General features: G+C 38.3%; 15 protein-coding genes across 15 annotated transcripts, besides 1 other annotated feature; 7 read left to right on the forward strand and 8 right to left on the reverse strand.

The window, feature by feature from the left end:
• Positions 1-998: 998 nt before the first annotated feature.
• ALR1 (Mg(2+) transporter ALR1) lies at positions 999-3578 on the forward strand (the record flags this gene model as incomplete). Its single annotated transcript, NM_001183384.1, has 1 exon — positions 999-3578. The coding sequence occupies one exon, from the start codon at positions 999-1001 to the stop codon at positions 3576-3578; it is 2580 nt and encodes an 859-aa protein (NP_014511.1).
• Positions 3579-4158: 580 nt separating this feature from the next.
• Positions 4159-4713, forward strand: VPS68 (Vps68p; the record flags this gene model as incomplete). Its single annotated transcript, NM_001183383.1, has 1 exon — positions 4159-4713. One exon carries the CDS (start codon positions 4159-4161, stop codon positions 4711-4713), a length of 555 nt encoding a protein of 184 aa, NP_014512.1.
• Positions 4714-4950: 237 nt separating this feature from the next.
• YGK3 (serine/threonine protein kinase YGK3) lies at positions 4951-6078 on the reverse strand (the record flags this gene model as incomplete). Its single annotated transcript, NM_001183382.1, has 1 exon — positions 4951-6078. The coding sequence occupies one exon, from the start codon at positions 6076-6078 to the stop codon at positions 4951-4953; it is 1128 nt and encodes a 375-aa protein (NP_014513.1).
• Positions 6079-6946: 868 nt separating this feature from the next.
• RPL25 (60S ribosomal protein uL23 RPL25) lies at positions 6947-7789 on the forward strand (the record flags this gene model as incomplete). Its single annotated transcript, NM_001183381.1, has 2 exons — positions 6947-6959; positions 7374-7789. The coding sequence occupies 2 exons, from the start codon at positions 6947-6949 to the stop codon at positions 7787-7789; spliced, it is 429 nt and encodes a 142-aa protein (NP_014514.1).
• Positions 7790-8385: 596 nt separating this feature from the next.
• MDH2 (malate dehydrogenase MDH2) lies at positions 8386-9519 on the reverse strand (the record flags this gene model as incomplete). The annotated part of the gene is made up of 1 exon (NM_001183380.1): positions 8386-9519. One exon carries the CDS (start codon positions 9517-9519, stop codon positions 8386-8388), a length of 1134 nt encoding a protein of 377 aa, NP_014515.2.
• Positions 9520-10432: 913 nt separating this feature from the next.
• TRM13 (tRNA:m4X modification enzyme) lies at positions 10433-11863 on the forward strand (the record flags this gene model as incomplete). Its single annotated transcript, NM_001183379.2, has 1 exon — positions 10433-11863. One exon carries the CDS (start codon positions 10433-10435, stop codon positions 11861-11863), a length of 1431 nt encoding a protein of 476 aa, NP_014516.1.
• Positions 11864-11868: 5 nt separating this feature from the next.
• Positions 11869-11960: an origin of replication (ARS1508; Autonomously Replicating Sequence).
• Positions 11961-12054: 94 nt separating this feature from the next.
• Positions 12055-13356, reverse strand: TRM11 (tRNA (guanine-N2-)-methyltransferase; the record flags this gene model as incomplete). The annotated part of the gene is made up of 1 exon (NM_001183378.1): positions 12055-13356. The coding sequence occupies one exon, from the start codon at positions 13354-13356 to the stop codon at positions 12055-12057; it is 1302 nt and encodes a 433-aa protein (NP_014517.1).
• Positions 13357-14442: 1086 nt separating this feature from the next.
• HRP1 (Hrp1p) lies at positions 14443-16047 on the forward strand (the record flags this gene model as incomplete). The annotated part of the gene is made up of 1 exon (NM_001183377.1): positions 14443-16047. The coding sequence occupies one exon, from the start codon at positions 14443-14445 to the stop codon at positions 16045-16047; it is 1605 nt and encodes a 534-aa protein (NP_014518.1).
• Positions 16048-16290: 243 nt separating this feature from the next.
• On the reverse strand, positions 16291-18018 carry SMF1 (divalent metal ion transporter SMF1; the record flags this gene model as incomplete). The annotated part of the gene is made up of 1 exon (NM_001183376.1): positions 16291-18018. One exon carries the CDS (start codon positions 18016-18018, stop codon positions 16291-16293), a length of 1728 nt encoding a protein of 575 aa, NP_014519.1.
• Positions 18019-18624: 606 nt separating this feature from the next.
• RPS19A (40S ribosomal protein eS19 RPS19A) lies at positions 18625-19449 on the reverse strand (the record flags this gene model as incomplete). The annotated part of the gene is made up of 2 exons (NM_001183375.1): positions 18625-19039; positions 19430-19449. 2 exons carry the CDS (start codon positions 19447-19449, stop codon positions 18625-18627), a joined length of 435 nt encoding a protein of 144 aa, NP_014520.1.
• Positions 19450-19993: 544 nt separating this feature from the next.
• RPL18A (60S ribosomal protein eL18 RPL18A) lies at positions 19994-21001 on the reverse strand (the record flags this gene model as incomplete). Its single annotated transcript, NM_001183374.1, has 2 exons — positions 19994-20442; positions 20890-21001. The coding sequence occupies 2 exons, from the start codon at positions 20999-21001 to the stop codon at positions 19994-19996; spliced, it is 561 nt and encodes a 186-aa protein (NP_014521.1).
• A 453-nt stretch (positions 21002-21454) lies between these two features.
• On the reverse strand, positions 21455-22960 carry MCH4 (Mch4p; the record flags this gene model as incomplete). The annotated part of the gene is made up of 1 exon (NM_001183373.1): positions 21455-22960. One exon carries the CDS (start codon positions 22958-22960, stop codon positions 21455-21457), a length of 1506 nt encoding a protein of 501 aa, NP_014522.1.
• Positions 22961-23206: 246 nt separating this feature from the next.
• YOL118C (uncharacterized protein) lies at positions 23207-23515 on the reverse strand (the record flags this gene model as incomplete). The annotated part of the gene is made up of 1 exon (NM_001348874.1): positions 23207-23515. The coding sequence occupies one exon, from the start codon at positions 23513-23515 to the stop codon at positions 23207-23209; it is 309 nt and encodes a 102-aa protein (NP_001335812.1).
• A 634-nt stretch (positions 23516-24149) lies between these two features.
• RRI2 (Rri2p) lies at positions 24150-26087 on the forward strand (the record flags this gene model as incomplete). Its single annotated transcript, NM_001183371.1, has 1 exon — positions 24150-26087. One exon carries the CDS (start codon positions 24150-24152, stop codon positions 26085-26087), a length of 1938 nt encoding a protein of 645 aa, NP_014524.1.
• Positions 26088-26407: 320 nt separating this feature from the next.
• On the forward strand, positions 26408-27556 carry MSN1 (Msn1p; the record flags this gene model as incomplete). The annotated part of the gene is made up of 1 exon (NM_001183370.1): positions 26408-27556. The coding sequence occupies one exon, from the start codon at positions 26408-26410 to the stop codon at positions 27554-27556; it is 1149 nt and encodes a 382-aa protein (NP_014525.1).
• Positions 27557-27877: the final 321 nt, after the last annotated feature.

Here is a 27877-nt window from a genome sequence, read left to right on the forward strand (position 1 = left end):
CTAATCTTTGAGATTTTATCTCATTAACTCTTTGACCAAGCTATGAAATGCGTAAGATGAACTTTTGTTTGAGAGTGTTAAGTATTTAGGCGTCTACGCTATGATAGCCTCACTCTAGGACGACTGCTTTTTTGGAACAACTTGTTGTTCTCCGATGGTATATTGTGTGTTTATGTATTGTTCTACGTACTCCTCCGTCTCTTTTTCGAGGGCAACGCTTTGAACTAGTATTTTCCGTTATAGTATGTCCCCCCTATATGCAACCCCTTGAATGGACGAATCTCTAAAATATACAACCTTTTCCTCTATAGGAAACAAGTAGGGTCTTCTACGCTAAGGATTACATAACGCATGTATCAAAAACTGATTTTAATTGATTAATTTCAAAATGTCAGCGTAGGTTCACCTAGACTTGTTTTATAGCTCCATTCAACTGGCGGTAGACACAACTAAAGCCAAAAATTGCCTAAAAATTTCAGTACTCTGGCAGCATCTACTCATTTAATTGCCGTAATACATGGGACTCAATGATCCTTAATATGCTAAATGCTACCCCTCCTTTTTTCTTTTTTATTCCTCATAAAATTGCAAATATCGCAAGCACGTTTTTACTCAGCCCGTCCGCTTTGAGATACAAAAACGATATCTGAAATTAAAATTTTCTCTGGAACATGGTCCATCGAACTAATTATGCATAATAACGTACGTTCCTATCCTATGAACACTTTTCTTTTTCTGGATAAACTGACTTAACAGTAGAAAACGTAGTGTGCAAGGCCATCCTTCAATATAGACTCAAAATTAGAAAGAGTGCCCTGATTAGTTGAGTTTTTCCTTCTATAAGCAAGAAAAATATCATCCTGACAAGAGACAGGTATTATATAAAATATTTCTACATGGAAGTATACTGTTAGTTGAACATAAATTCAACAAAAGGATACCATTACTTCTTCTCAAAGATCATCGAATATTGCTAGAAAGCGTAAAAGCATTTTACCATGTCATCATCCTCAAGTTCATCAGAGTCATCGCCTAATTTATCGCGGTCAAACTCACTGGCTAACACGATGGTTTCCATGAAAACAGAAGACCATACGGGATTGTACGACCATAGGCAGCACCCTGACTCACTGCCGGTCCGTCACCAACCTCCAACATTGAAGAACAAGGAAATTGCTAAGTCCACTAAACCTTCTATTCCTAAGGAGCAGAAGAGTGCAACGAGATACAACAGCCATGTGGATGTGGGAAGCGTACCCAGTAGGGGCCGCATGGATTTTGAAGATGAAGGGCAGGGTATGGATGAAACGGTTGCTCATCATCAATTGAGGGCATCTGCCATTTTAACTTCTAACGCGAGGCCTTCCAGACTAGCCCACTCCATGCCACATCAAAGGCAGCTTTATGTGGAAAGTAATATACACACACCACCAAAGGATGTAGGTGTAAAGAGAGACTATACTATGTCATCTTCTACTGCATCATCAGGTAACAAATCCAAGCTGAGCGCATCTTCCTCGGCAAGTCCTATTACGAAGGTTAGAAAATCTTCGCTGGTCAGTCCTGTTCTTGAGATCCCACACGAATCGAAATCTGATACACACTCCAAGCTGGCTAAACCCAAGAAGAGGACATATTCTACCACATCTGCGCATTCATCTATCAATCCCGCAGTTTTACTGACGAAAAGCACATCCCAAAAATCGGATGCAGATGATGATACATTGGAAAGAAAACCAGTACGTATGAATACTAGAGCTTCTTTTGATAGTGACGTATCACAGGCGTCGAGAGATTCTCAAGAGACGGAAGAAGATGTTTGTTTCCCTATGCCACCACAATTGCATACCAGAGTTAACGGTATAGATTTCGATGAACTGGAAGAGTACGCTCAGTTTGCAAACGCGGAGAAGAGTCAATTTTTGGCAAGTCTGCAAGTGCCCAACGAACAGAAGTACAGTAACGTTTCTCAGGATATCGGGTTTACCAGCTCTACTTCCACTTCGGGATCATCAGCTGCCCTAAAATATACACCAAGAGTTTCGCAGACTGGTGAAAAGAGCGAGAGTACCAATGAAACAGAAATCCATGAAAAGAAGGAAGACGAGCATGAGAAAATCAAGCCTAGTTTACACCCTGGTATATCTTTCGGTAAAAATAAAGTTGAAGGGGAAGAGAATGAAAACATTCCATCCAATGACCCGGCGTATTGCTCTTACCAGGGTACAGACTTTCAAATTCCTAATAGATTTTCTTTTTTCTGTTCCGAATCTGATGAAACCGTTCATGCTAGTGATATCCCTTCCTTAGTGTCTGAGGGACAAACATTCTATGAATTATTCAGGGGAGGTGAGCCAACATGGTGGTTAGATTGTAGTTGTCCAACTGATGATGAAATGCGTTGCATAGCAAAGGCGTTTGGTATCCATCCATTGACTGCAGAAGATATCAGAATGCAAGAAACACGTGAAAAGGTGGAACTTTTCAAATCGTATTACTTCGTTTGTTTCCATACCTTTGAAAATGATAAAGAATCAGAGGATTTCCTGGAACCTATTAACGTTTACATTGTTGTCTGTAGGTCAGGTGTTTTAACATTCCATTTTGGCCCAATATCTCATTGTGCTAATGTCAGAAGGCGTGTAAGACAGTTACGTGACTATGTCAATGTCAATTCAGATTGGTTATGTTATGCTTTAATCGATGACATTACTGATAGTTTCGCTCCTGTAATTCAATCTATTGAATATGAAGCAGATGCAATCGAAGATTCTGTGTTCATGGCTCGTGACATGGATTTTGCAGCAATGTTACAAAGAATTGGTGAAAGTAGGCGTAAGACAATGACGTTGATGAGACTTCTTAGTGGTAAGGCTGATGTTATCAAAATGTTTGCCAAAAGATGCCAAGATGAAGCTAATGGTATTGGACCGGCACTAACATCTCAAATAAATATTGCTAACTTACAGGCAAGGCAGGATAACGCCAGTCATATCAAAAATAATAGTTCGACAACTGTACCAAATAATTATGCGCCCACCACATCACAACCGAGGGGGGATATCGCCCTATACTTGGGTGATATTCAAGATCATTTGTTGACAATGTTTCAAAATTTGCTGGCGTACGAAAAAATTTTTTCTAGATCCCATACAAACTACTTAGCTCAACTGCAAGTGGAATCATTTAATTCTAATAATAAAGTGACAGAAATGTTGGGTAAAGTCACCATGATAGGTACAATGCTAGTTCCATTAAATGTTATCACTGGTCTTTTCGGTATGAATGTTAAAGTTCCGGGGGAGAATTCCAGTATCGCGTGGTGGTTTGGGATATTGGGTGTGCTGCTTTTGCTGGCCGTCCTTGGTTGGTTCTTGGCCAGCTATTGGATTAAAAGAATAGACCCTCCTGCAACACTTAACGAGGCCGCTGAAAGTGGAGCCAAATCGGTTATTTCGAGCTTCTTGCCAAAAAGAAACAAGAGATTCAATGATCGTTCCAAAAATATAAATGTAAGAGCCGGTCCTTCAAACAAATCAGTTGCAAGTCTTCCTAGTAGATATAGCCGCTACGACTGATTAGTGATGTGATAAAGATAGAAGATTTAAGTCACAGAGGCGTGCATCTACGATTTTGGCGTTTCACATTTTTTACACTTAAATTTTAGTGATCTAGCCGTGACCTTGGCAGCAGTTTCCAAAATCATTCCATGACCATGTCATGCTTAAGAACGTTAGACCCAGAACAAGTGGACCTGTATTCTAACTCTTCACTCTTGGGCAAAGATAATAGTATTATCTTTTACCCCATTTTTTGTATGTTTTTTCGTTTATTGAGTTTGGCGTTTCCTATTTAGAAATAGTACAATCCGGTCAATCATTCGATAGTGAAATATATATATTTAACTAGGAAAATTAGTAAAACCTCATTTAAAGATCATTCACCTTGATATATACTACTATTGACCTTTTGTTAATGACCATTTTCGTAAAAATGAACTGCGATTCTCTTCTGGAATTTGTTACCCTACCTTATTCACTAAATCAGAAATAATAATGTGCAGCGCCCCTTTCATAAAGAAGGCAAGTATAGGGCATATAGTTAAAGGTCAGAACTCTTTATCCCCAACTACAAGATCAATTAGAAAATCACATCATCATGGAGGCAGATGATCATGTTAGCTTATTTCGCTTCCCCTTCAAGATTCCCACCTTTCGTGGTATAAGAAAAGGTGGGGTCTATCTTTCAGGTGCTCTCTATGCTCTAGGCTTTTGGATATTTCTAGACGCAGTGCTCTATTCTAGATATTCCAATGCATCAGATGTTCATGTTACGTTCATTGACTGGATTCCTTTTCTTTGCAGCACACTGGGAACATTGATTGTGAATTCTATTGAAAAGAATAGATTATTGCAGGGAGCTTTATCGTCAGATGGTGGTGCCTTCGGTAGTGGTGTAGGCGATTTAGATTCAAGCATGGCATGGCAAGCTCGAACCGTTTTATTTTTTGGCTTTGCTTTATTAGCTGGTGGGCTATCAGGCTCCATTGTCGTGTTGATCATCAAATTTTTAGTCAAGGATTACAATACCTATCCAACTTTGGGGATGGGAGTAAACAATGTGTTGGGGAATGTATGCATATTATTGAGTTGCGTTGTTTTATGGATAGCCCAAAATGTTGAAGATGAATATTCATATTCTTTGACGCTCTAAGTTAAGTTGACCAATATTTTCGAGGCCAATTAAGGCGATCTGATTTAGATAAAAAACGTATATATGTATTTATCAACACTTTTTCGAAAACAAAAAGATTTTTAGATAGGAGTATGTACATTCCAATATATTTGTAATGTTTCACATAAAAGGACAGTCTGAGAAAAAATGCAAGTAATGTGGTAAGAAGGAAACATAAGATGACGGCAAATGCAAAAATGAGGTAAGAATCAGCAACTAATCCAGAGATGGCACAATCAAGTTGTAATACTCTCCAAGAGCCCTTTTCTCCGATGCACTAAAATTAAAGAGGTCTGGTAGGTGAACCGGCATACTCGAACCTCTTGGCAAAAAATAGGTTTCATTTCTTAACGCGTCAAAAAATTCGTGAGCCATCAATTGTCTAGCATCGCACCTTTCAGTGGCATCATACGTCAACACCTTTAGCAAGAATTCCACATCAAAAAATTCTATAGAGGGAAACCAATGCATAAACTTCTTGAATTTTTGGTCATTTAAGCTATCCTGTAACTCTTGAGAATTTTTTATAGAACTTTTAGGAAAGCGGCCTAATAGTTTAGCTATCTCCTCCAGTTGTGAGTTAGCGCTATCGCCTTTAAAAAGTGGCTGGCCTTTTATCATTTCGCCTATTATACAACCAAGCGACCATATATCTATTTGAGTTGTATAATCCTTCGAATTTAGGAGAAGTTCAGGTGCTCTATAAAACCTCGAGCAAAAATAGGTCTTCAATTCTGTATTATCATCCAGTCGCTGTGCCGAGCCAAAGTCACACACTTTAGCAATACCGCTACTTGGTATAATCAATATATTGCTCGGTTTCAGATCGCCATGGCATATACTCATGGAATGTAAGGTCAGAAGTGCTCGAAGTATTTGGAATGTGTACAGCTTGATATGTTTTGTAGGCATCTTAGAACCATTGTCAAAATATTCATGAATTTCAGAACTTAAGGTTTGAGGAATGTATTCCATAACAAAGTTTTTCTGATATAAGTGCCCACCGTCCTTGGTAGTACAGTGGCTCTCGAAGAAGAACTCTAAAGTAACCAGATTTGGATGTCTGATATTCTGTAAGATCTCCAATTCCAAAGATTGTACTTTGGGAGATTTCACTACTCTTTTTATGGCATAAGGTCCTAGCCATTCAATACTATTGCTCGACAGAATGGACTGTGTCACAGTTCCAAACGAGCCGTGGCCTATCCGTTTCCCTTCCCTGACGTACATTTTGCTCTTTTGTCTGTTTTTAATCGATACGATGTCATCGATAAAGTAGTGTTCATCCTCCAATTTTGTCATTCTATTGGGGTTGCTCCCGAAAACGTTATTCACTTTAAGCATTAGGTATGTTAGTGCTAAAAGCAAAATGTATGTAGTATTTTCTTTTTTTTTGTTTGTTTTTTAGTGTCCTCATCGATGTACGTACTGTATCAACACAACGAAGAACGACACCTCTTTATAAACCCTAAGCTTGCTATTTGAGAGCAAGAGATCTTTACGTAAACAGATAGGGTCACACAGACTATACGAAAACCTGTCAATATAATCTATTCGGATAAGATTATCAACCCCTCCCTGCAAGATTTTTTATTGTTATTATTACAGTTTTTAAACTGGTAGCAGAGCTATCCGGTAAACATGTACTAATCAGTCTAACACCCCGGAGGAGGCTTATCATTACATATTCTTGTCTCGGCGTTCTTTAAGTTTCTTATCTTGTATGCCCGATATAGCAACCTTGTTGGTACCAATCTAACGGTTTCCGTACTTTGCAATGAAGAGATGAGGAGGCATGGGTCACTTATTTAATATGTACGGGTGTTTACATGGAGTTGCTTTCTTTTTTTGTCTCAGCAGTCATTGTGCGCCAAAAAAAGAGAAAACCGTGAGCCGAAGTCCACGCTCTGGAGTTAGGCTCTCCCATTACGGAGAGAAGCATTTCCTCAGCCTGGGAGCCCCGTTGGAACAGTCAGGCTAAACTGGGCCTTCCTACCCACTGCTTGCTGTTTCTCACTGGACGCACAAGGGGATTTTCTTTCTACCTTCGGCTTGCCTCACTGCGTTGGGGCTTCCCAATGCAACTTCGTTCGTATGCATACAATCTTTTAGATATTATCTTTTAAAATTATTTTAAAACAATTTTAAATGTATCTCATATGCTTTTCTTCTGCTGTTGAAAAGGCTAAACAAAGAAGATCAATAAGATAAAATGGCTCCATCTGGTATGTGAACTGCAATATTAATAGCACGAGAAAATTGAGAGGAAGATAGATGGGAACTAGTAGAGTTGATATTGATGAGATACGAAAACCACACGTAAATAAACTATCCGACGACAAGAATAGTGCATTAAGGACTTGATTAAGATATGGTGAGCAACGTAATTATCGGGCTCAACAGTTTATTAGCAATCGTTTTGATAGAAGCGTTGATGCTGTGGAAGTTGTTCTTTTTACTACCAACAGCCATTAACAAATCCATTAGAGTGTTCGTTCGTTTTTCTGCTCAGATTCAAGAAAATTATTCCATCCTCATTATACTTTTTTCTTCTATTTCGTGCTCCACGTCGAGGTATCAAGGAACATAGTTTACTAACATTAACGAATTCATCTCCTATGAATTTACTTTTTGTATAGCTAAGGCTACTGCCGCTAAGAAAGCTGTCGTTAAGGGTACTAATGGTAAGAAGGCTTTGAAGGTCAGAACTTCTGCTACCTTCAGACTACCAAAGACCTTGAAGTTGGCTAGAGCTCCAAAATATGCTTCCAAGGCTGTTCCACATTACAACAGATTGGACTCATACAAGGTCATTGAGCAACCAATCACTTCTGAAACCGCTATGAAGAAGGTTGAAGATGGTAACATTTTGGTTTTCCAAGTTTCCATGAAAGCTAACAAATACCAAATCAAGAAGGCCGTCAAGGAATTATACGAAGTTGACGTATTGAAGGTTAACACTTTGGTTAGACCAAACGGTACCAAGAAGGCTTACGTTAGATTGACTGCTGACTACGATGCTTTGGACATTGCTAACAGAATCGGTTACATTTAATCTAATTGGTTTAATTAATAAATTTAATATTATTTTTAAATTTTTCTTTAAATATACAATAAATCTTTCATAACATGTTAAATTCATGATTAAGCGTAAATAAAGTGTAGTGGCAGAGTGCACGGGGTTTCCTGTGCCTTACAAAGTAGGTACCAATTTGCGTATTGCAGCGAGGGTTCCGGTTACTATTTATAATTACGTGTTAGTGTACTGTGATTTTATTGAGGCTATAACAAGAAAAGGATCTGTGAAGGTTTTGAGAGAATGAGGCGAAAACACAGGGTTATTTTCATCAGCAACGCCGCTGTTTCAGCGGCACCCTGCCCTTTTCTTTTCGCAAGATGAGAGTAAAGAGTTGTACATCAGGTAAGAATGTTATTATTTAAATTCGAAGTGATAAATTCTTTTCATGATGAATCACTCGCTTATATGGGGTAGAATATATATATATGTGTGTGTGTGTGTGTGTTTGTGTATGTAGGGATGGTGCGCGTTTGTTGTGTGACATTTGCTACTCATTCTTTTCCTTTTCCTACGACTGGCTTAACGGGAATATTATCAATTTGCTGCATTCTTATGCTTCGGTCCGATGCTCATTAAGATGATGCAGATCTCGATGCAACGAATTCCAAGCCCTTATCGATATTTTTCTTTAACTGGGAGACGCAAATTGGCAACATTTGGTTGCGTTCCATGTCGTTCATCCTATTAACGATGTCATAATCCACATAGGAAACACCCTTTGTAGTAATAGTTAATGGTATGGCAAAGTAGTCTGCACCGTCCACCAGAGGCAATAATTGATCTGCCCCAGGAGCAATGGGGAAGTTGTTCGCATCTTTTAATGGCACATAGTAGGTTCCATGGATCTGCTCAATGTTACCCAATAACAAAGAAACAAATTGGACAACACACTTATAACCGGCATGGGCCATCGATAAGGTAGCACTACCTTTACCGTTCTTGGCCTTGACCACTTCATCACCACCGTATTGGACTCTATGTATTAAATATTTCAATTGATCCTCATTTAATCTCGATAGGAAGTTTGACTGTGAAAACAACGGAATAATAGTCTCGCCAGAATGCCCGCCAATTACAGGGACGTCAGGCATGGAGTTAACACGAGGAGTTAGCCCTGACTCAATGTTTATCTCACGTAGAAAAGTGGACGCTCTGACAATGTCGAGCTTGGTGACACCCATGATCCTTCTTTCAATGCCGGAATTTCTAGACTGAGGATGGTTCTTAAGAATGTTAGAAACCATCACTGGGACTAAAGAATTAACAGGGTTGGAAATGACAAGAACGAAGACCTTGGAAAGATCACAACATTCTGCAATAGAATCACCGAGCTGGCTAATGATACCAGCATTCACGTTAAATAAGTCATCACGAGTCATGCCAGGTTTTCTTGGAACACCTGCAGGAATGACAACAATAGAAGCGTTATGCAAACAGTTCTCAATGCCACCTGCAGGAGAGTGGCTCGACACGGAAATGGGGGTGTCTATATGAGACAAGTCGGCGGTAACACCGTTGATGGCTTCTTGGTTGACATCGTAAAGAGCCAGATGAATGTGGGTAACGCTCCGGTTGCTCTCCTTTAACTGGTATTGCAACTGAGCTTTCAAAAGCAGCGATAACGACTGCCCGATACCACCGGCAGCACCTAAAATGGCAATTTTTAACGAATCTTGTTCTATGGATGGTGTAACTGAGTGAGGCATGTTACTATAACTTTTATGATATTGTATTGAACTTTTGTAATAGTCTGCAGCACTATATTCTGGACTACTTCTGACTGTACGATTTATACAGAAGGGGAGAAAATATATACAGGGAAAAAGAATCAGAAGGAGAATCATGCAGCAATCTTTATCTCATATCGATAAATCTTTATCTTTATATATCTACGCACGCGCGTGTATATTGTTTTTAGAAACCTTAGATACCTTCCGTAGTTCCTTAAAGTCAAATCGGACCTTCCCAACCTTGGGCAACACAAAATGCCACTAAACAAAGGAAAAAAACCGGAACTTCCCGGATCATTAGGGGAGTATTGGGGGCAAGGCACGGCGGCTTTAGAACGGCTACGGCCGAATGGGCAAAGTAATTGCGGATTAAAGGGGCCGTATCGTAGATGATGAGTCCATTTGGCCGGGGAAGGCCGAGATGCCGGCAAGTGACATCTTTTCCGTACTTCGCTATATAGATGAGAAATTTGAAAAAAAGTGACAAACGGAAGATAGCGAATGACTAGCTATTGTCTGTAGTAAAAATGGACTTCAATGGTAAACCAAGCAAATAAAGAAGAAAAAAAGGAAGTAAGAAAGTAGGAGATACAAACGGAAAAGTATGAGGGGATTTTCTTAGGTTTGGGCAAGTGTTGTTGTTGGTCCGCCTTGGGACAGGCGCCAGAAGAGGGCTCTGGGCTATATAATCTCATTTTTGCTTTCTATGATTTCTTTCACTTTTTTTTCTTAGCTCATCGCAGGCGGTTCGAGCAATAGTGAAAAAGAAAGAAAAAAAGTGAAAACAAAAACCTCAGTTTCTCCATTACGTAAAATGTCTATATATACGTGTACGTAGGTGCTATGAAGGCTTCGCTAAGTACAGTTCAGGTTTATTATTTAGCGAAGGATGTTACAAGATAATAATGGGCCCGCTGTTAAGAGGGCGAAACCCTCAGAAAGGTTGCAATGTGAATATTTCATGGAAAAAAAGAAACGAAGATGTGGGATGACCAGGAGTTCTCAGAACTTGTATTGTTCAGAGCATCTGAATTTGATGAAAAAGGCGGCTAATTCTCAAGTGCATAATAAGAATGGCAGTGAAGCAGAGAAAGAAAGAGAAAGAGTACCTTGTCCGCTGGATCCTAACCATACGGTTTGGGCAGATCAATTAAAAAAGCATTTGAAAAAATGCAACAAGACCAAACTAAGCCATTTAAACGATGATAAGCCATACTATGAACCGGGCTATAACGGAGAGAATGGACTGTTATCGTCGTCTGTTAAAATAGATATTACTGCGGAACATTTGGTACAATCTATTGAATTGCTGTATAAGGTGTTTGAGGGAGAATCCATGGACGAGCTGCCTTTGAGACAACTGAACAATAAGCTTATGTCTCTAAAACGATTCCCTCAATTGCCTTCGAATACTAAACATGCTGTACAACAGTCTTCACTGATCGAAAACTTAGTGGACGCTGGCGCATTTGAGAGGCCAGAAAGTTTAAACTTCATTGAGTTTGGATGTGGCAGGGCCGAATTCTCGCGCTATGTCAGTCTGTACCTTTTAACACAATTGACAAGCCTTCCAGCGGAGCACTCGGGTTCAAACTCGAACGAGTTCGTGTTGATTGACAGAGCAACTAATAGGATGAAGTTCGATAAAAAGATAAAAGACGATTTTTCAGAAATAAAGTCAAACTCACCTTCCAAACCTATTAGCTGCCCCAGCATCAAAAGGATAAAGATCGACATTAGGGACTTGAAGATGGATCCGATTTTAAAATCGACACCTGGGGACGATATACAATACGTGTGCATCTCAAAACACCTTTGTGGTGTAGCTACAGATCTAACTTTGAGGTGTATAGGCAACAGCTCAATTTTACATGGCGACGATAACAACGGATGCAACCCCAAACTAAAGGCAATTTGTATTGCCATGTGCTGCAGGCATGTCTGTGACTACGGCGACTATGTCAACCGCAGTTACGTTACATCACTTGTTGAAAAGTATAGGGCCCATGGCTCCATCTTGACGTACGAAACCTTTTTCCGCGTTTTAACTAAACTCTGTTCATGGGGTACCTGCGGAAGGAAACCAGGTACGGCTATTACAGATATAGTAAACGTTGTCGAATCGTTTGAAGGGGCTGAGCCATATACAATAACCATTAAAGAGAGAGAAAATATTGGATTAATGGCTAGGCGTGTAATCGACGAGGGCAGGTTGGTATATGTGAAAGAAAAGTTTACAGAGTTTAATGCGGAGCTGATAAGGTACGTAGAATCCGATGTTTCTTTAGAGAACGTTGCTATGTTAGTTTATAAGAAATAGAGAGCTTTTAATTTTTATTTTTTTTCACTTGTATTTTTGACGGGCTATTAATTTTAAATGAAACTTTTCTACATGATGGAACATAAACATAAATATAGGTATAGATAAATTGTTCTTCTTTTTTTTTTTTTTTCTTTAAGAGAAAGAGTAAGTAAATATATCTTAAAATTACAAAGGGCTTATGCATCATTTCAGTTAAAATTATTGAAGTACCGCTCCCTGAAATTATCTTTTGAACGTTTTATGCCATGATTACTTGATCCATTGAAAGTGCTACCCCTATTAATATAAACCAGTAGTCTCCTTGACCATTTATTGAATTCTTGAACGCAGTTGTATTTTAGCTCTAGATTTTCGTGCATTGGGACAATAGTTTCAATATTGGCGTCGTTTGCAGTGGGCATCCAGAAGGCTAATCTTCCGCCAATCGGTAATCTTTCGGAAGAGTATTGTAAAAGATCATCCAGTAATGAATCTAGAGCATACGGTTTTTTGGTTGGAATATAATCGCGACGCAAATATGCCTTTTCACCGTCAATTTCCATATCTTCCTTGCCTAGAAATCTTTCTGGATCCTTAGCACCTAGGACTTTTATGCTTTCTCTGATACCATATGGAGGATCACACAAAATAGTATCAATGACAAGATTGTTTCTTAATGCGTTATTTGTAAAGTCCATGGTCAACACGTCGAGGAATTGAGAACTCTCGCCATATTTTTTGAAGTTGGCCGAAATGTTCACTTGAGCACCCTTACCACGAATCATTCTGCCATCTATATCCGAACCAATCACTAAAGAACCAAAATGCCCACCAGCTACCAAAAAGGATCCTGTACCTGCAAACGGGTCGTACATTATAGTTCCCGGTTTCACTTGAGCTATATTGGCGCTGACCAACGATAATTCTGCTTCGAAGCTAGTTGTACCTTTATAAGGTCTTTTCTTCAAATCATATTTCTCCATGGCACTCCTATTGCTCATCTGAACCTGCCTACCAAAATAAATCCTGGTGGGGGTCTTACCACCAACGTTTTCCGATATTGGTGTGTACTCTTCTATAACAGTGAAAACCTCTTGAGGATGTTTCATATCAATCTTTCCTTCAAAGCCAAGGTAACGGAAAGTTTCAATCTGCTCTACCCTCTTAGCTTTACTGTTGCCTTTATAGCATTCGAATTCGAACTTAAAAGTGGAATGTTTGAATTTCAATTGCAGATCCTGTTCAAAGTTAGACTGACGCTGAATATCTTTATGCAGCTCATCGAGCGTTGTACCCTGCCCCCAATACTCATAAATACCTCTGGTTAAAATAGACCTCTTAATCCAATCCTTTGCTTGCTGATCATTTTCCAGCTCTACAATAAAGAAAGGGCTATTGGCATCGTACTGCGAAAAGTCTATGGAAAGATTATATAGGTCTGCTAACGATTCCAGTTCTGCTCTTCTAAAGTTCAAATGAACTTGTACCATATACAGCAGATATTTCTTCATGCTGCCGTTTTTACCTTATATACAATGTGTTTAGTTATGCTATTTCATCTCCATATTACGGGTATTAAGACCTCGATGCCCATAATCATCGATTTTTTTCACTTTTCCCACAACGTAAACATTTCTTTTTTCTTCGGAAAAGAATCCAAAATACGGGTAATAAAAGTCTCTTAAAGTACTAATAGCTATAGATAACATTATGGAGGCTATTGATATACAAAATACTAAGAAATATAGGTTGCTGCAAGGAAGAAGATCAAAAACCCTCTAAATTTCGCTTTATCTATCCATCAAAAGTCCGGAGGGTCATGCTATCGAAAACCTATTGACTATAAATATCAATTTTTTTATCTCTTCGATTTGTTCTTGAAGATCTTGCGCAGAAGTTGAAAAACAAAGAGTAAATCCTAATGTAGATGCGTGGAAAAAGAAACATGCTCTTAAGGATCCCAACTTCTTTCTCTTCTAAACATCTATAACCTTGGAAGATCTTGCGAAATACTGGGCGGCTAAATCGAATGCATTTTTAATCTTACCCGGAAATACTTTCTTTTTTTTATTTATTTTTTTTCTTGCAGCCCCTCCCTACGAGCAGCGCCGAGATTTCTTGTTGGACAAAGCAAAAAAAGTATAAAAGGCGCATGCTTTCCACACGCCCAGGCGCTCTTAAATTTTCTTCCGCTCTCTCCTTTCCGCCACTGTAATTAAAAACAAAGGATTGAACAGTTTCGACTAGTTATTTAATTTTGCAGATAGTCAAGTATTAGTACAATATACTGTTATAAATTTTTTACGTGTATCTTTTACTTTTTAGTGTTTAATAACTAAAATCTCATACCTTACTAGATTTCTTTCTAACCTTTTTTGCGAAAGAAACAAAAAGAAAAAATACGGACAGAAAAGGTATACTCAATAAACAAGAAATTGAAAAAGCGTGCATAATACAAACAATTGGCCCTTTTTTATTCTGTATTAATATTACTGTTTATATTACAATCTTTTCATAAAAGACGCAAATATTTTATTTATAAAGAACTTTAGCAGTATACACAAGTCTGAGAAAATAGAGAATAAGTTAAATAAGCAATGAGCTCTGACGAAGAAGATTTCAACGACATCTACGGCGATGATAAGCCTACCACTACTGAAGAAGTCAAAAAAGAAGAAGAACAAAATAAGGCTGGCAGTGGTACCTCGCAATTAGATCAACTAGCCGCACTACAAGCATTATCTTCTAGCTTGAACAAACTAAATAATCCAAATAGTAACAACAGTAGTAGTAATAATAGTAACCAAGACACATCTTCTAGTAAGCAAGATGGCACTGCGAATGACAAGGAAGGTTCCAATGAAGACACTAAGAATGAAAAAAAACAAGAAAGCGCTACATCAGCAAATGCCAATGCCAACGCTAGTTCTGCAGGACCTTCTGGCTTACCTTGGGAACAACTTCAACAAACCATGTCACAATTCCAGCAACCATCTTCTCAATCACCACCTCAACAGCAAGTAACTCAAACCAAAGAGGAACGTTCGAAAGCGGATTTGTCTAAAGAAAGTTGCAAGATGTTCATTGGTGGTCTGAATTGGGACACTACGGAAGATAATCTTCGCGAATATTTTGGTAAGTATGGTACCGTCACTGATTTGAAAATCATGAAAGACCCTGCAACAGGTAGATCTAGAGGGTTCGGTTTCTTATCTTTTGAAAAACCTTCTAGTGTTGATGAAGTGGTAAAGACACAACATATCCTCGATGGTAAAGTTATCGACCCAAAAAGAGCTATCCCAAGAGACGAGCAAGATAAAACCGGTAAAATCTTTGTTGGTGGTATTGGTCCTGATGTGAGACCAAAGGAATTTGAAGAATTTTTTTCTCAGTGGGGTACGATTATCGATGCGCAACTGATGTTAGATAAGGATACCGGTCAATCAAGAGGTTTTGGTTTTGTGACGTATGACTCCGCTGACGCCGTTGACAGAGTTTGTCAGAATAAATTCATCGATTTCAAAGATCGCAAGATCGAAATCAAGAGAGCTGAGCCAAGACATATGCAACAAAAATCATCAAACAATGGTGGTAACAATGGTGGAAACAACATGAATCGTCGTGGCGGTAACTTCGGTAACCAAGGCGATTTCAACCAAATGTATCAAAACCCTATGATGGGCGGTTACAACCCAATGATGAATCCGCAAGCAATGACAGATTACTATCAAAAGATGCAAGAATATTACCAACAAATGCAAAAGCAAACTGGTATGGATTATACTCAAATGTACCAACAACAAATGCAGCAAATGGCAATGATGATGCCAGGGTTTGCCATGCCACCTAATGCAATGACTTTAAACCAACCACAGCAAGATTCAAATGCCACTCAAGGTTCCCCAGCACCTTCTGATTCCGATAATAATAAATCCAATGACGTCCAAACTATTGGTAATACATCAAACACTGACTCTGGTTCACCGCCATTGAATTTACCTAATGGTCCAAAGGGCCCATCACAATACAATGATGACCACAATAGCGGTTATGGCTACAACCGTGATCGCGGTGATCGTGATCGTAACGATCGTGACCGCGATTACAATCACCGTAGTGGTGGAAACCATAGAAGAAACGGCCGTGGTGGTCGCGGTGGATACAATAGACGTAATAATGGCTACCATCCATATAATAGGTAAAAAAAAAGAAAAGTGTAGAAAACTAGAGAAAAGTTTTCTTGTATAATTCAACAACCCTTCTATTAAATAAGCATAAGCAATTTATAATATATATATACATGTACGTGTATTAGTTTCGAATAGTTATTATTTTTTTTTCACTATGCTAGAATGTATAATCACAAGCTCTACTTGAAGTACAGCTGTCATAAAGCTTACAAATAATCTTAATGTTATTGTGCGCAAGAATGTAAGAGGCAGACATTAACTGATATCACCATGAGACATGCCTAATTGAACAATGGCATAAACGTTCAGTAAAGATAAGAAAAGCCACACAATTATAGCAATAACAGTGATAATCCAATTGTTTGCCATATAAACGATTTTGACATCTTTTCCATTTTCTATCTCCATGCCACTAGAACCATCTTGCTCGATTACGCTACCTGCAGATCTATCGTTGTTATTTTGATGGTTATGGCTATCTTCTTCAGTATGGTCGACGGTAATTTCGGTTTTCATGATTGATTTTTTACATGTGAAGAAAATTAAAGGTGCTACCAAAAATGGCAGAACTATGGATAAAACAACTTGGGAAGCATTTAAGGCCTTTGATAAAGCTTCTCTACCGATACAGATAGAGATGACCAAACAAGGGATTATCGAAATACATCTAGTGGCCAATCTTCTTTGCCATGGCTGCAACTTCCAATTAATATGACCCTCACTTACAATTTGACCCGACATAGTACACACTACACCTGCGGATTGACCACTTAATAAAAGTGCGAGCATGAAAATCGTACCTGCTGCGGGTGCCAGATTTCTTGATAATAATTCATGAATAGTAAACAAATCTGCCCCATCTGCTTCTGGTGAGTTATATAGAGTGGAGCCCGCAACAACTAGGATGGCACAATTGACGAAAAGCGCTAGGGTGAAGAGAGTTATGCTTAATTCGACCATAGAATATTTCATGCAATATTTGATAGCAGCGTTCGTGGGTCTATAATTAAAATATTTTTCTTCCATAATCTCTTCAGTGGATTTAGATTTTTTCACTTTATCTTGTTCTTCAGAAACAGTATAATTACCGTGTTTAACGTCATAATCTAAAAGCCTTGGCTGCACTAAAGCGGAACCCAAAAACAACGAATGTGGCATAACAGTAGCACCTAAGATGGAAATAGCGGTATAAATACCATTGTGGTCAAACATTTGGGCAGATGGCACAAATCCTCTGAACACTTGTTTAACGGACGTACTCTTCGGGATATAAGCCAATTCTATTGCGAAACAAATGCACACGCCAACAACTAATACTGCAACAAAACATTCAAATATTCTAATGAACCTAATTGATGACGCACCAGGTTTATATGTAAACATAATCAAAAACACATCCACAACAGTAATGGCCACGCCCGCTGGAAGGGGCACTTTGATCAGGATATTCAAGGCAATCGCTGTACCAATCACTTCAGCTATATCGGTGGCTATAACGGCACATTCTGCAAAAAAATACAATGTCCAGTTGAGCCACCGTGGTAAATACTCTCTGCAAGCTCGACTTAGATCTAGTCCCGTAACGGAACCCAACTTGATACACAGACATTGCAAAAATATGGCAATAAAGTTTGATAACAAAATGATACAAAGTAGGGAAAATTGATTAGAGGCACCTGCATCGACGGCAGTAGAGTAATTACCGGGATCGATGTAAGCCACACTAACCATCAATCCAGGTCCAATGAACTTCAAGTATTTAGCAAAAATATCTCTCATTACCTGCCTTTTAGAAACATACGTATCCTCTCTTTCATGGTTACTAGAGCTACTGGTAAAAGTTCTTACCGGGGCTTCACCCTCAATTACCACTGTAGAATCTTTCTTATCCCTCAGTTCGAATACTTCTTCTGAAATATTTCTTTTGCGGGCTTCGCTAGCATCCACAGCAACTGCAGCATGAGAAGGACCAACGTTCACCATTTTGACCTAATTGAGAAAGTTAGTTTTTCTGCTGATATATATCTTTCTACCTATTCATGAAATATTAATATGCTCGCACAATGATGAGCAGCCAAATATTATTCTATGTATATTTATATTGCAGCATCAAATCACCCCGGCGGAGTTAACAAATCCTAAATTAGAAAAAACTGTTGCATTTAGGGACGCTAGGGTCCACGTAGTACGTCGAAATATTTTCGGCACAGGAATGCGAACAGGATTGATTCCGATGATTTAACATCTAAGCAAGCTGGTTTCTGGCGCGCATTACTACTACAGAAGTACTCTGTACTATTCTAAGTTTACGGCTGTCGTTTAAACAACGCTCCTTCCAAGCTACTGGCGTTGCGGTTACTATATGCAGTAAAAAAAATTACTGGCTAGCCAAATAAAGAAGAAAATCGGCCAACAAAATTGAAGAAGAAAGTAGAACTGAGAAGAGCGCGTTAACAAGGCTCTTCAAACCATGTGACACCAAACTTCGCAATAGGATTCCCCTCCTCGTTGTAGCTTTTAAACTTTATTATTACTTGTATGATGATAATTGTAGTAGTAGTATATATATATAAATTATAGATTTTATATTTATTCGTCTTCTTCCAAAGTTTGAGCGGCAATACGATCCAAATCTCTTTGACCGTTTTCAGAGATTCTTCTACCACCCTTTGGAGAGATTTCGACGATACCAATCTTTTCCAAAGCTTGCAAAACCTTTCTGTTGATAGAACCGGAAGCGTCAATGTGCTTGTATGGTCTAACACCTCTGCTCTTGGCACCACCGTATAATTTGTTCAATTTACCAACACCAACTTGTTTTCTCATGTAAATGTGTCTGGCAACAGAGGCAGCACGCTTGTAGAACCAACCTTCGGCATCTTGTGGTGGCATTTCGTTACCAGAAGAGGTCTTGACAATGTCAACGTAACCTGGAACTTCTAGCTTACCTTGTCTTTGCAAGAAAGAAGCGTAAGCATTAATGAAATCTTGAGCAGCAACGTCTCTGTAGAAAACAAAATCAAAACAAAAAAGTTATTGTTAGTAAATGATACAGTTTAAAAAAAATACTTTCATTAACCATTACGTTTCATGAGAACTTATCGGAAGGAATTGAAATCCTAGTAATAACAAAGAGCAAATAGCACCACTACCCTTAATCTCCCTCTTCTTCCATATATTTACACATTGCACTCATTCGCGAAATTTGATCAATATTTTGTTTCAATTATTATGGGACAGTTGATATATCATTGATTTAACCATGGGTGCTATTTAACTTGACGAAGAAGTACTTTGCTTGCGTGTCTATGCTGCTGGAATGACTGCGTTTTATTTCCATCTAACCACTCGAAACATATAGTAATAATCATTATGATATGTCATTTTTACGTACCTAACGGAAACACCTGGCATTTTTACTCTATTTGTCGATCGTATCACTTCGCTTTCAAGCTAAAATATTAATAAACGCACCGGGGTATTAGATATACAACCCATAGTTTTCTTCATTTCACCTATATCTTTCCGGTATCTCAATAGGGCTTTTGCAAACAAGGCCGAACCTCACATTGAAAAATTTCACGGCGTTCTGCAATCCCGATCATAAGAAATGTAAAAAAATAAAAGGCCGCCAGAACGGTTTTATATAAATGTACGGGTTGAACGAACGTCACATGTGTACGGATGTAGTTGTGTCACGGTATCATGGTTAGAGACACAGTATATGAAGATTGAAAACGGAAGAATTTATTATGAAAGTTTTCAACTATGGTCTAGCCTATTGATGGTGTAGCAAATATTCTAGTGTTAACTTTGACTCACTTTATGAACTAAATGCGTTATTGATCGCCAGTAAAAATTATGTAGTTTGAAAGAAACGATTGAAAGTGTATGTAGTTTATGAATTACAAATGAGTAACAATAAAAAAGTAAATATGAAATTTTCATTTCAGTTAACTTACACCTTGAAACCCTTAGATCTTCTTCTACCTCTAGCTCTTTCGAACTTTCTACCGGTGGACAAGATTCTTGGAGCCTTACCCTTGTGTGGACCCATACCGAAGTGTCTGACAGCTTCTCTGGAGTTTCTTGGACCTCTCAAGATCAAAGTGTTTTGACCCTTTGGAGCTCTGACAGCTAATTGATCCAAAGTGATACATTCACCACCAGCCTTAACAATCTTGGCTCTGGCACCAGCAGTGAATCTCAAAGCAGCAACAGTGGTCTTTGGGAATTCAAAGATTCTGGCATCGTCAGTAACAGTACCAACAACGACAACAGTCTTGTTAGCAGCACCTTCTTGCTTCAAAGCTCTAGCAATTCTAGAGACAGAAACAGGTGGTCTGTTGATCTTAGACAAGAACAAAGCCTTCAAGACAACCTTGTTGAATGGAGCATCAGTACGACCTAAAAAAAAAAAATGAAAAAATGTTAGTAACTAATGGATCGAAGGACCGGAAAACAATAGTTTTCCGTACAAATATTTCATTAAATTAGAAAAAGATTCTGCTCACTGGTTTGCAATACCGCACAAAACGTGATGTAAAAGAAACATATCGTTCCTCAAATATACCCGTTTGCACTCGCAGAATTTTAATACGTCTAGCTTCTTCTGGTATGACTATTTTAGCCAGATTCAGTTCAATAAATTGACCAATAATTTGTCACATCAGAAGCAAAGCTAGATGATCGCGAAAAACATTAACCAATATTTTTCAGCAAACCATAACGAATATTTATAGAAAACCAATGAACTTACCAAAGTTCAGGATAATCTATTATATTCAATGTAACAGAATCCTTCTAACCATAATTGGCGTTGGTTAAAACCCTTGATATTATTCTTGAACATACGAGCTAAGAAAGTGTATAATTTGACTAACAATTTCAAGTAGACATTGTCAGACTTTGGAGCAGTTCTGTGACCAGATCTCTTGTGTTGCTTGGAAGTGTGATCGATACCCATTGTGAATCCGTAAGCTTGATGATCTCTTCTTGTGATGGATCCAAAATGGCAGAATTGATGAATCTTCAACTCAATTTGTTTTAAATTATCTCATACAATATTCCTTGAGGAACCAGAATCTCACGGCAGCACCAAGTCAGAGAGAGTGCGTGTGTTGGAGCGAAATTTCCACTGTAATCTCCAGCAAGAAAAAAATTTCATTCTGAATTAGAAAAAAAAAAAAATAGAATTAACACCCATGCATTATTGTCTTCGGTAAAAAAATTCATATCCGTACACCACATAAGATATGTAGAAAACAGTCTTCGAAATTATGAATTCTTGGCATGACGCTAAATATGTATATATGTATATATGCTTTAGAGTTTTTAAAGCTAGATCGACTATATAGCCACATAGGTATCAACGAAATACCCCCCCCCCCCCCTATTGGAACGCTTCTGAACGCTGACCTTAAAACTTACAAAGCTTCGCACCAACGCAAATATGCCTTGATATTATATAACATGCCGCACCTGCCGCCATTAACGCTGAATTGAATATTATAAAATGGTTATAATTTGCAACTGTACCTTTACCGATTAAGGTACCGCCGATAGGTAAAACCGGAATCGTTACCAACGCTTGCAATAGATATACCGTTGCATAACGTTTACCAAAATCAGTAGTTTTAGATATCTGCCCGATGCAAACGGGTGTCAGTGATAGGATAGAACCCGTCGAAAACCCCCACAAACAAACGTACGCCCAAAGTACCTTTGTATTACCGCCAAATGGCAGCCACATGACAAAATTAAATAAGGCAGCCATTGAAATGGTGATAATTTCTACATTGAATCTCCCGATGAACTTATCCGCAAAATAGCCTGGTATATACCTTCCAAGTATACCAACAGCATTCGAAGCAGTGATCATGGTATAAGCAACATTTTCTGTGTTTCCTCTTGTCATAGAATAAGATGCTAAATATGTAGCGCATGAAGTTAGGGAACTTTCTGCAAAAGAAGCGCCTATTGCGACGAACAAGAATTTTCCTTCCAAAAAATATCTCCAATTGAACACAGAGGAAATGTACCACTTTGCTACTTCCGCCTTGGATTTGAATGGTTGAACGACCGGTTTAGTTCTTTCTCTAGCCAAAACTGAAGCACAAATGAGGCATGTTAAACAAATGAATGATAGGATTCTAATGGCCCATTGAAAGCCCACTTCTTTATATAACTTTCTCAGCATAATAGGGAAAACTATACCCCCTATTGAACCCCCCATGGTACTTATAGATGTTGCTATACCCCTTCTTTTTAAAAACCAGGTTGCAACAGTTCCTATCAGAGGAGTCATTAAAATTCCCGTCCCAAGTCCAGAGCACACAGAAAATGCCAAAATGAACTGCCATACGGACTTACAATTTGCCAATGCGAATAGTCCTCCAGCATATATGACTGTACCTGTGCACATCAAACCAATACTACCATTTCTATCAAAATAGCCACCGGATAATATACAGCTTAAAAAGCTGATAGCTAAGTATAGGGAAAAAATCCAAGATATTGTTGAAGAAGATATATTTGCCAATTGATGTTTAGAGATATATGATTCAATAGCCCCTAAGGAGTTGATTAAGCCAAAAACCGGGACCAGTCCCATAAACGCACCAAATACTACCAGCCATGCTTTTAACCCACCATCTGGGAACTCTCTGTCATCATCATAAATCAAAGAGGCCTCTGGGGTGTTTAAAACTCTTGAGGTGACGTTCGTTAACTTATTAACGTCAAGATCTACTTGATCGCTGTTCTTTTTCAAAATCGCGTCCGCTGCATTGAAGTTTGGATTATATCCTGAACTTGGGCCCTCCCTTGTCTCCAGCTCCACATCGTGATCTCTCGTAGATTGCGCTTCGTGATCCTTTGAGAACAGGAACCTCTTGGAGTTAGCAATTATGGGAATGTTCAACATCCTCCGTTTGTTAAGTTTATGAAAAGCTCTTTCAATATGGTTACAAATAAAACAGAATCAATACTTTCGAGGTTATTTGCCGTGTGCCAAGGAATATTTTCCTTCTCTGAAATAGGCCTTTTGTTATATTTTAGATTCGCCTGTGACTCTTTGCCATCTCGCCTGTTAATTACCGCTCATAGGCACGGCTGACTAATTTGAAGCTATCGAAATTGCTATAAAAGGAAAACTCTCTTATCATCAAGATCAGGCGGATCTCCTGAGTTTCTGACCTATAGAGCCCCAAAAAATGGGATGACATGTACATATATAGTGGTCAACGTTAATATGAGTGGCCTCCCAATGGTACAGATGAAAGAAAAATTTGTTTTTGGCTGTACGGAATTGCTTCGTATAGAAGAAGGTCTTATCTTTCATACGTGCTTTTATGTACTGGTTCTTGCATCCAATCATCCTTATTAGTGTTTTCGTGCGGTCAATATAGCTCATTATGGAGTCGTTTATAATAAATTGACTACCCGCTGGAGGTTTGAGTTTTTTCTTTCTAAAAGACATTCAAGATCATACGGGGGGTAGACAACTCAGCCGTTTCCGGTAGTTATAGTCCATCAAGTGTTACCATAATACGACTGTAAAATTAGCCAATTCCTCGATGTCAAACATCCATTTATATACTGAGAAAATCTTTTATAGATGCCGCTTTTACTGCGACTAGAATTTCATCTATCGCACAATAGAACGTTTTCTTCTAGGTTACTTGCTTTAGATAACTAATTCCTCGAAAGCAGTGACAGTGATCTTACACTTTCTGGATTTCATTATGGGAATGTCGAGTTTGAGATTCGAGTTTTATATGATGGCAACAAGATTGCACAAACTTACTTTCTTACCTTTTTCAAATTTGATCTCTTAATACACACTAAGTATATAATGAGTATAACATTTGTGCATGTATGAGAGTAGTGGCCCATATATGATAACACTGGCGAAAGTACTCTGTAGCTAAATGCCAGGTTGGCACGTTTTTCTCGTTTGCCCAAAGTGCAGCTCCTTTTCGAAGAAATTTATCTGGTCCTCGCTGAAAAATATTATAAGGGGAGCTGGATCAATTGTTTTGTGATCTCTTTGACTAAATGAACTATTGAAACGTTTGACGCGGTAAAAGGCAAAAAGGTTCACTATACACAAAATGTCTGATGAAGATAACAATTATGACGACTTCATGTTATCGGATGACGAAGGCATGGAGTCAATTGAAATGGAGGAAGAAACCGATGATGAAGACAAACAAAACATTGAAATAAATGAAGACAATAGTCAGGATGATCAAGATCGAGGAGCGGCACGACATAAGCAACATGAACAAGGCACCTTCGAGAAACATGACAGAGTAGAAGATATTTGTGAAAGAATCTTTGAGCAAGGCCAAGCTCTCAAAGAAGACGAACGATATAAAGAGGCTCGCGATTTATTTTTAAAGATATATTACAAGGAAGAATTTTCATCTGACGAAAGTATAGAAAGGCTCATGACATGGAAATTTAAATCACTTATTGAGATATTACGTTTAAGAGCCCTACAACTCTATTTTCAGAAAAACGGTGCACAGGATTTAGTTCTACAAATTTTAGAAGACACGGCAACTATGTCGGTTTTTTTACAAAGAATAGACTTTCAAATTGATGGAAATATATTTGAATTACTTTCTGATACTTTTGAGGTATTGGCACCCAAGTGGGAAAGAGTATTCTTGTTCGACATCGAGAAAGTTGATAGGGAAAATATGATCTGCAAAATTGATTTCCAAAAAAACTTCATGGATCAGTTTCAATGGATTTTAAGAAAGCCTGGCAAGGATTGTAAACTCCAAAATCTCCAGCGTATAATTAGAAAAAAGATATTTATTGCCGTTGTTTGGTATCAAAGGTTAACCATGGGGAATGTATTCACCCCGGAAATTTCTTCCCAAATAGAGATTCTTGTGAAAGATAATGAATGCTCTTCTTTTGAGGAAAATAATGATTTGGAAAGTGTATCTATGTTACTGCAGTATTACATATTGGAGTATATGAACACTGCACGAATAAACAATAGAAGGTTGTTTAAGAAGTGCATTGACTTTTTTGAAATGTTGATATCTAAGTCGCTTACTTTCTCACAAGAATCTGGACTGATGGTAATATTATATACCTCTAAGATTGTATTCATTTTAGACTCTGATTCAGAGAATGATTTATCCTTTGCGCTGATGAGATATTATGATCGGAAAGAAGAGCTAAAAAATATGTTCCTCTATATCTTGAAACACTTGGAAGAGATGGGAAAACTTCGGGAGAGGGATATTACCTCTTTGTTTCACAAGTTCATTCTTAGCGGCTTCATTTTCACGAGCATGATTCTAGAAGCAATTAGCACAGACAAGATTAATCCTTTTGGTTTCGAACAAGTGAAGATTGCGCTAGGCAGCCCTATTGTTAACGTATTAGAAGATGTCTACAGGTGCTTCGCACAACTGGAACTAAGACAGCTGAATGCAAGTATATCTCTTATTCCTGAATTGTCCGTAGTACTAAGTGGAATTATTCAAGATATTTACTATCTGGCGCAGACATTAAAGTTGTGGAGAAAAATTGCACGATTATACTCCTGTATCTCCATAAGTGACATTATAAGTATGCTGCAAATAAGTGATGACAATGAAATGACAAGAGATGATTTGCTAACAATTTTAATGAGGTCAATAATGAAAAATAGATCGGTTGTGTATTTTAAGTTAGATTTGACAAGTGATTTAGTCTATTTCGGAGACGAGAATAAAGTCATGCTACCGAGATGTTCTAAAGAAGAATTTCGTCTTATGATCTCTCCCAAGGATGAAGAAACCACTGAAAAGGCCAGGCTAATAGATTTTGAGTACGTTAACGATGTCGCGATTTATAATAACCCAACAAGAATAAGAACCAAATCCTCTAAAGAATTTTTCAATACATTAAGAAAATCTAGGGAAACTGTAAAATTACCGAGGGTAAGCAACCAGTCGAATGAAGATACTTTTCTACCATCGTATATGAAGTTTTCCAACAAGTACCTCGAGCTGTGCAAACTGGCCTCTAACAATCTGGAATAGAATGTCGATCAGGCACGTTCGTGTAAACATTACGATTTTGGAATTCCACTTACATAAGATAGCTTCTTTGTAAAAGCCGTTCGAAGATTTCGTTTATAGTGATGCTTTTTCTGGAGAGATTTAAGATAATAAGGATATGTGGAAGGAAATGAAAATGTACACCTACAAAGCGTTGATGGTATGGAAACTATCGACCATAGTTTGTTAAACAGGAAATATTTGCTTGAGGGTAAAGTGTTCTGATTCATTATACAAAGCCCCTTGCTTATAAGAAAAGAAACCAAATCAGAAAAGGAGATTATTTCAAGGTAGGCATCGAAATGGCAAGTAACCAGCACATAGGAGCTTCAAACCTAAATGAGAATGAGGCTATATTAACCAACCGCGTTGCTGAGCTGGAAAGGCGTATGTCGATGTTTGAGGGTATATTTCACGCGTTAAGTAACCGTCTCGATCTTCACTTTAAAAAATATGATGTAGTGGTAAACTCCCAACAGCAACAAATCAACGAACTGACCGCGTTTTTATCAACATTGCTGAATGACCAACAACGCCACGCTGAAATTCTCAGTGAAAAATTAAGCGGAACGTTGCATGGGGTGTCAGCTACGTCAATATCCTTAAGCCAAACTCTTGACCCACAAGGCTTCACTGATGGAACTACGGCACCAGGAGCTCCTAGGAATTATACTTCAGTGCCTATGAATAATGATCAAACTGCTCATCCGCAAAATGAAGGAGCTGTTAGTAATGAAACACTTTTTGAGGACATTTTGAATGGAAATTCACAAGAAAATGATAAGAGTCAACAACAAACTAACAGCTCAAATTCTATAAGCCAAGAAAATAATAGCACCAACCCTTCAGTGGACACTCGGTTCAACAAGCCGCAAAATTATAATTCCAATTTAGTCCCATCCTTGGAAGAGTATTCAGCAAATCCACCTAACAATGATGGTGGCCAAAGTCAAGGACTGTACATAAGCAGCAACTCTTCTCAATCACGGCAGTCTCCTAATCTCCAGAAAGTTTCTCCTAACCATGAAAATGCGGTTGAATCAAATGCACAAGAGAGCGTGCCGACATTTGAGGAGGAACAGTATGAGACTAAAACAGGATTGAAACGGAAACGAATAGTCTGCACAAGACCCTTCGAATTTATCAAGTCACCACACTCTGTGATGGAGGTTTGGAAGGAGTATACAGAAGGTGTTAACGGGCAGCCTTCTATAAGGAAAATGGAAGCTCTTTATCAAACGGCATGGAGGCGAGATCCAGCAGTAAATAAAAGATATTCGAGAAGAAAGGTTCTTTGGAAAGCCATTCAAACTGGCCTTAATCGTGGGTATTCATTAAACTATGTTGTTGAAATATTAGAAAACTCAAGATATGTTAATGATAAACAGAAGGTTAAACAACCTATTGGTTGGTTATGCCACAGTTCTCATATTCCAGAGACTTTGAAGTGACATTTGCTTCTTGTGTATTCACCTTTATCCCAAATTAGCCCTTGTAACACTTATGCTTTTCTTAATAAATTAATAATTGGACTTTCCTTTAAAGTGGGTTGTATCTGTAACAATAATCTCTAATAATATCCTATAAAACTCAGAAGTCAGCCAACAACAATTGTATACGTATACATATCTATATAATATGCCTTGTACTTTACGCTCTTGAATTTAGAATAGCTGAACACCTAACTGAATTTAAGTAAAGGATCCCAAGCGTGAGATATTTAGGTTTACTCAGTTTTCTTATCTTGCCTTTTGATTATCACGTTGAGTGTC

This window comes from Saccharomyces cerevisiae, chromosome XV (genome assembly GCF_000146045.2).
Source record: "Saccharomyces cerevisiae S288C chromosome XV, complete sequence".
NCBI classification, from domain to species: Eukaryota; Fungi; Ascomycota; class Saccharomycetes; order Saccharomycetales; family Saccharomycetaceae; genus Saccharomyces; species Saccharomyces cerevisiae.